The 7829-nt window shown below is 40.5% G+C and overlaps 1 protein-coding gene across 10 annotated transcripts in view; it reads right to left on the bottom strand.

Moving 5' to 3' along the window:
• Window positions 1-640: 640 nt before the first annotated feature.
• LOC118388945 (N-terminal EF-hand calcium-binding protein 1-like) overlaps window positions 641-7829 on the bottom strand; it is a 62306-nt gene continuing 55117 nt past the window's right edge. The window contains exons 10-13 of one of the 10 annotated variants that reach the window (XM_052527261.1): window positions 7310-7419; window positions 6223-6300; window positions 4117-4249; window positions 641-2478 (exon numbers count right to left, since the gene is read on the bottom strand). In XM_052527261.1, the coding sequence (XP_052383221.1) occupies window positions 2461-2478; window positions 4117-4249; window positions 6223-6300; window positions 7310-7419 (339 nt within the window). In that variant the 3' untranslated portion in view covers window positions 641-2460. The remainder of the gene's footprint in view (window positions 2479-4116; window positions 4250-6222; window positions 6301-7309; window positions 7420-7829) is intronic. The other 9 variants (XM_052527262.1, XM_052527263.1, XM_052527264.1 and 6 more) reach the window with 9 other exon arrangements.

The raw sequence follows: 7829 nt of genomic DNA, 5'->3' as shown, positions 1-7829 counted from the left end.
CGCTGAGATCCTGGTTGAAGACAGCGGAGGTGTATTTGGAGGGCCAGTTGGTCAGGATGACGTCTATGAGGGTGCCCTTGCTTACAGAGTTAGGGTTGTACCTGGTGGGTTCCTTGATGATTTGTGTGAGATTGAGAGCATCGAGCTTAGATTGTAGGACTGCCGGGGTGTTAAGCATATCCCAGTTTAGGTCACCTAACAGAACAAACTCTGAAGCTAGATGGGGGGCAATCAATTCACAAATGGTGTCCAGGGCACAGCTGGGAGCTGAGGGGGGTCGGTAGCAGGTGGCACAGTGAGAGACTTATTTCTGGAGAGAGTAATTTTCAGAATTACTAGTTCGAACTGTTTGGGTATGGACCTGGAAAGTATGACATTACTTTGCAGGCTATCTCTGCAGTAGACTGCAACTCCTCCCCCTTTGGCAGTTCTATCTTGACGGAAGATGTTATAGTTGAGTATGGAAATCTCTGAATTTTTGGTGGCAGTACACTCTTAGAAAAAAGGGTTCCAAAAGGGTTCTTCTGCTGTCCCCATGGGAGAACCCTTTGTAGAACACTTTTAGGTTCTAGATATAACTTATTTTTTAAATAAGTGTACCTGTATACCTAAAGTAGAAATTCAAAACAGTCGAGTAGGCTGACTGGCCATTGACTTTTATTAAAATTAATATGTTGAATTTCTACATGAAAAATATACTTAATTAACAACAAAAGCGCAATGACAACACATCCATATACACATTAATATGCCTGATTCTCTTATTATTATTATCTTCCAAATTAAATAAATTCAACTATGGAAAAATTGGGGGAAAATGAATTACTACGATATATCTATGTTTATACATACATTCTTTAAACAGGTAAAATATCTCGGACAAACTCCTTTAAAAAGACGGGCAACGTAACTCAAACAAACATAACCACGAGAAAACCTAACTATAAAAAGATTGCGTCGCAGGGTGGAACATCAATACCTCCCCCACTCAAAGCAGCGGGGTGCAACATCAATACCTCCGCCACCCAACAGTAGGAACCATTCAGCATTCAAAACACAACATCACAGTTTGGTTCCTATCTATGGAAAGACATTCTCTTCAGGCTATGCAGCGAAAATGCAAAGTGACACATTTCAGAGACTCTGTGAAACGTTGGTCTGCATGCATTTTAAACTGCTAGCCCCAGTTGTTCTCTTAAATTATACTGAAGAATAAGTAAGTTAAATCTAGCAAGTCATTAAAAAGCATGCATCATATTGCAGTAACTACATAATATCTTCATGCTGTTGAAATGCACTATGACTAAACTAGTGTCTTTGATTCAAGCCATGTGATGAATTCTAGCTGTAAAAAAAAATCGCCATTGGCTTTTGCGAATCACTTTCATGTCTGCTGCTTTTGCTTTGCCCCTTTTTTTCAAACAAACAGCACATTACGGTAATGACCAGTCTTAGTCGATGGCAGGGGCGCCATTCACCTTGAGCATGGCTGGGGGTTGGAGACTTTTGCATTTTTCAAACACCTGAAACAGCTTTTTGTGCAATCTAGACCCATAATCATTATGCCTAATGCTGTCTGTACCTCCTGAACTGGTGGCTATTTTTTTTTTAAAGAAACTAAATATGCTTCTCTGTATCACTTCTAAAATATGGGTAAAAGATTGAAAGGAATCTGAGTCTTATTCAGCACATTTAGTAATTGCATGCTTTTTTAAAGTCTACCAACCTTGCCAGCAGGCATGCCAGTTAAGATAGAGTAGCTAGCTTGTCTAACTAACTTGATTGATAGCCTGAAACAGCTCCTTGGTAGCTACCGTAGTTATGAGTTTGGGAGATTGGGAACCTACCTCGGCTAGCTGAAGCCAACTTCTTAAAATTTCTAGGTGACTAGTAGTATTAAAGAGAAAAATATTATGTATATAAAGTACCAGTCAAAAGTTTGGACACACCTACTCATTCAAGGCTTTTTCTTTATTTGTACTATTTTCTACATTGTAGAATAATAGTCAAGACATTAAAACTATGAAATAACACAAACGCTTTGCACACTCTTGGCTACCTAATGAAGCTGGTTGAGAGAATGCCAAGAGTGTGCAAAGCTGTCATCAAGGCAAAGGGTGGCTACTTTGAAGATTCTAAAATTTAAAATATATTTTGATTTGTTTAACACTTTTTTGGTTACTACATGATTCCATATGTGTTATTCATAGTTTTGATGTCTTCACTATAATTCTACAGTGTAGATAATAGTCAATACAAAGAAAAACCCGTGAATGAGAAGGTGTGTGCAAACTTTTGACTGGTACATAAGAATGATGCCGCAAGACGCTGTTTTAATGCAGTTTTCCGTGTCCGGTAGCTTTGAACCGAAACACTTGGATGAAATGTTGAATTTCTTGTCTTGAGGTTGTGTTGTGTGTATGTGGGGGCGGGATACATGGTCTGCTGCTCGTTAGTCAGTCATAATCCACCAGGATGCTACAGGAAAAAAAGAGAGGTCTAATTTGAGTTGGGGAAAAATGGGTAAATAACAATTCAATTCTAAAAGACCTGGGTTCAAATACTTTTTGGGCTTGATTGAGCTTTCCTGGCACATTGGAACCAAAATAATAATTGCAAAAGTCATTGTAAATAAGAATGTGTTCTTAACTGACTTGCATAGTTAAATAAAGGTTAAATAAAAATATAAAAATGTGGAACCCGGGTCTGCCCCCATAAGGCAGGGATTATCAACTAGATTCAGCAGCGGGGTGTTATTTCTTGAGGTGATGGTCAGGGGGTTGGAACAATTACAAATGATTTGTAGACCATCTGAAACCATTTGTATTGTATTTTACCCCCTTTTTCTCCCCAATTTCGATCTTGTCTCATCGTTGCAACTCCCTAACGGGCTCGGGATAGAAGGCTGAGTCATGCGTCCTCTGAAACATGATGCCCAACTGCGCTTCTTAACACCCGCCCGCTTAACCCGGAAGCCAGCTGCACCAATGTGTCGGAGAAAACACAGTTCAACTGATAACCGGACTCAGCCTGCAGGTGCCTGGCCCGCCACAAGGAGTCCCTAGAGCGAGATGAGCCAAAACATTCCCTGTCTTAGGTCAGTTAGGACCACCACTTTATTGTAAGAATGTGAAATGTCAGAATAATAGTAGAGAAAATTATTTACTTCAGATTTTCTTTCTTTCATCTTATTCCCAGTGGGTCAGAAGTTTACATACACTCAATTAGCAATTAGCGTGGTCCCATGGTGTTTATACATGCTTACTATCGTTTGTACAGATGAACATGGTACCTTCAGGCACTTGGAAATTGCTCCCAAAGATGAACCAGACTTATGGAGGTCTAAATGATGTCAAGAAAGAGGCACTGAGTTTGAACGTAGGCCTTGAAATACATCCACAGGTACACCTCCAATTGACTCAAATTATGTTAATTAGCCTATCAGAAGCTTCTAAAGCCATGACAACATTTTCTGGAATTTTCCAAGCTGTTTAAAGACACCGTTAACTTAGTGTATGTAAACTTCTGACCCACTGGAATTGTGATAGTGAATTATAAGTGAAATAATCTGTCTGTGAACAATTGTTGGAAAAATTACTTGTGTCATGCACAAAGTAGATGTCCTAACCGACTTGCCAAAACTATAGTTTGTTAACAAGAAATTTGTGGAGTGGTTGAAAAACGAGTTTTAATGACTCCAACCTCAGTGTATGTAAGCTTCCGACTTCAACTGTAGATCTCTCTATTATGTGTGGGAACACTTTGGAACAGTTTTCTAAAATGAAAATGATTTGCAGCTGATTGGCTGGTGTTTTTACAGTCTTATGTCGGTGTGGGGGGGGTGGGCGGATAAACAAAATCACCCCGGGCCAAATTTGGGGAATCCTGCCAGTTGGGGAACTCTGCCATAGGGAGTATGTCTTGTTCCCAAGACATACTTAAGCTACTGTAATCGCTCAAAGACGAGTGTGAAATGATGTACTTGCCTCAGGACATTTTATTGTGTAGGTTTTGGGTCTATTGAGCAATAATGTGAAAACATTTGCAGGAAAACACAAGTGATACTGTAAATATAGGTAGGTATTGAATCGAACACAAACACACATGGACACACACCTGTGAGTTTACCTGGGAGCAGCATGGTAGACACAAGCTCGGAATCCTCCAATGTATCAATGACACAGCGCTGGAATTTCTTACTGGCATTGGACTGCAGGTGGCTTGGGAATGACAGGAACACAGCAACAAGCTTAATAAGGACAGTAAGACAACCGTCCTTATTAACAATATTGAATAGTGGAACGGCTTAGTTAGTAAACAACATTACATAATAAGACTTTGCACTGAAGATATGCACATCAATTTATGAGAAAATGTAAATGCGCATACTATTGAATGCAAAGACATTAAAACGCAAATATTACAGTATCAGTTTGAGCTATACTGCAGATGGCATACTGTATACAGTGCCTTGCGAAAGTATTCGGCCCCCTTGAACTTTGCGACCTTTTGCCACATTTCAGGCTTCAAACAAAGATATAAAACTGTATTTTTTTGTGAAGAATCAACAACAAGTGGGACACAATCATGAAGTGGAACGACATTTATTGGATATTTCAGACTTTTTTAACGAATCAAAAACTGAAAAATTGGGCGTGCAAAATTATTCAGCCCCCTTAAGTTAATACTTTGTAGCGCCACCTTTTGCTGCGATTACAACTGTAAGTCGCTTGGGGTATGTCTCTATCAGTTTTGCACATCGAGAGACTGAAATTTTTTCCCATTCCTCCTTGCAAAACAGCTCGAGCTCAGTGAGGTTGGATGGAGAGCATTTGTGAACAGCAGTTTTCAGTTCTTTCCACAGATTCTCGATTGGATTCAGGTCTGGACTTTGACTTGGCCATTCTAACACCTGGATATGTTTATTTTTGAACCATTCCATTGTAGATTTTGCTTTATGTTTTGGATCATTGTCTTGTTGGAAGACAAATCTCCATCCCAGTCTCAGGTCTTTTGCAAACTCCATCAGGTTTTCTTCCAGAATGGTCCTGTATGGCTCCATCCATCTTCCCATCAATTTTAACCATCTTCCCTGTCCCTGCTTAAGAAAAGCAGGCCCAAACCATGATGCTGCCACCACCATGTTTGACAGTGGGGATGGTGTGTTCAGGGTGATGAGCTGTGTTGTTTTTACACCAAACATAACGTTTTGCATTGTTGCCAAAAAGTTCAATTTTGGTTTCATCTGACCAGAGCACCTTCTTCCACATGTTTGGTGTGTCTCCCAGGTGGCTTGTGGCAAACTTTAAACGACACTTTTTATGGATATCTTTAAGAAATGGCTTTCTTCTTGCCACTCTTCCATAAAGGCCAGATTTGTGCAATATACGACTGATTGTTGTCCTATGGACAGAGTCTCCCACCTCAGCTGTAGATCTCTGCAGTTCATCCAGAGTGATCATGGGCCTCTTGGCTGCATCTCTGATCAGTCTTCTCCTTGTATGAGCTGAAAGTTTAGAGGGACGGCCAGGTCTTGGTAGATTTGCAGTGGTCTGATACTCCTTCCATTTCAATATTATCGCTTGCACAGTGCTCCTTGGGATGTTTAAAGCTTGGGAAATATTTTTGTATCCAAATCCGGCTTTAAACTTCTTCACAACAGTATCTCGGACCTGCCTGGTGTGTTCCTTGTTCTTCATGATTCTCTCTGCGCTTTTAACGGACCTCTGAGACTATCACAGTGCAGGTGCATTTATACGGAGACTTGATTACACACAGGTGGATTGTATTTATCATCATTAGTCATTTAGGTCAACATTGGATCATTCAGAGATCCTCACTGAACTTCTGGAGAGAGTTTGCTGCACTGAAAGTAAAGGGGCTGAATAATTTTGCACGCCCAATTTTTCAGTTTTTGATTTGTTAAAAAAGTTTGAAATATCCAATAAATGTCATTCCACTTCATGATTGTGTCCCACTTGTTGCTGATTCTTCACAAAAAATACAGTTTTATATCTTTATGTTTGAAGCCTGAAATGTGGCAAAAGGTCGCAAAGTTCAAGGGGGCCGAATACAAGGCACTGTATATTGGTGTGTATGAATCAACCCTGAGAAATGGTGTGTATGTGTGTGTCATGACATGAGATGGGCCATCTGCTCATCATCAGTGGAGAGAGCTTCCATCAGCGAGATGAGCAGCCTGCCACTGTCACACACACACACCTCATCCAGGAGATACGATCCTGCCAAAACTCATACATTATGTAGCACGACTTTCCCGCGAGCTTCTGGATAGACACACTAAGAAAGAGAGAGAGAGAGAGAGAGAGAGAGAGAGAGACAGAGAGAGAGACAGAGAGAGAGACAGAGAGACAGAGAGAGAGAGAGAGAGAGAGAGAGAGAGAGAGAGAGAGAGAGAGAGAGAGAGAGGTCAAAAGAGAAAGAGAGAAAGGAAAGAGCGCAAGGGAGTTGAAGTTAGCATCTGGCCCAATCAGTAAATAAGATCTCATTTGCATTAAAGGAGCTCCTACGGCACAAATGCATCATGATGCATAACTGTGGCTGTTTTTTTGAAAGTCTTTTAATGGATCAATCAGTGTTACCTATGAAAAAGTTTGTCACTAATTCTTAGGAACTTTTGGAAAGTATTATACATGCCATCGTTGGGATCAAATAGAACAAAATCCCAATAAGTGAGACATTTTCTATCATCTAGGAATAGGCTTTCCTGCCAAGGTGTGTCGTGGAAGAATCACAATTTGTTGGTAACATATGTAAGATGTTTTATGTTCATCAAATGTGTGTCAGTTACTTCTCATCAGAATGGTATTTTTGTATAATACTGTGGCGGGGTTGCAGTTATCTGTTCTATGTCAAGACTAAGTTGCATGGGCCGCAGAGAGGGGAGAGGTCAAAGTGTCATCATGTGTAAACATATCTTTTGCTCCACAATGTCTGTGTGCCAGTCAGTGTGTCTCTGTGATCTTGTCCAGGATTGGTTGTATCTAAATGACAATTTGATATATGCCTGTTGATATGGAGGATTGGTTTATGGTTCTACGGTTGGACTTTGATAACTAACTCTGACTTGTGTGTGTGGTTTGCTACCATGATTTGGTAAATAGAGGACATTTCCACGACAGGTGATTTGACCAGGAAAAACTCTTGGCCTTAGTCGCGTGCCCTGCATTGCCCTGTGCCAAGCCCCTGTGCTTTTGGGGTCTAAGCCCGGGTAACTGTAATGCACTTTATACTGATTTTTTTAAAAAGGGCTTGATAAAATAAGTTTGATTTGTTTGATTTGACTCACTGCAAGTTGTCGCTGTGGTTGGACGTGGCGTCCACATAGCTCTTGAGCAGCTTCTGGAACTCCTCGAGGTCCTCCGTTGCCGTCATCTGCGTCTGCACCAGCAGGATGTTCTGTGGCACGGCGACCACAAGGAAACACAACATTTACATACATTTACATTTTGATCATTTAGCTTAGACTCCTTTACAGAGCAACTTAAGCAACGCAATAACTACAATTAGCTGCAAAAAATGGCGACCTCAAAGCAAGTACGCAAGGTTGTCACTTTAGGTGGCTAATTTAGTTGATGCCTTGCTTATGTACATAAGGTATAACTTAGGATTTACAGTCAGGGCATTCAACTAAGGTAGGTAAGACAACCAGATATCAGTTATCTCAAGAAAAAAGGTATTTAAAAAAAACAGCTATCGGCAAATAAGAAAAGATTAATGCAAGAAAGACAGGAACAGTAAGGTGTTTGTGAGATTACATCACATGCTCGTCTGAGCTCCTGTACCCGAGCTCTAGGCAAGACACAGGT

Source organism: Oncorhynchus keta, chromosome 10 (assembly GCF_023373465.1).
Source record: "Oncorhynchus keta strain PuntledgeMale-10-30-2019 chromosome 10, Oket_V2, whole genome shotgun sequence".
Lineage (NCBI taxonomy): Eukaryota > Metazoa > Chordata > Actinopteri > Salmoniformes > Salmonidae > Oncorhynchus > Oncorhynchus keta.
This window is presented reverse-complemented; position numbering and strand designations above follow the sequence as displayed.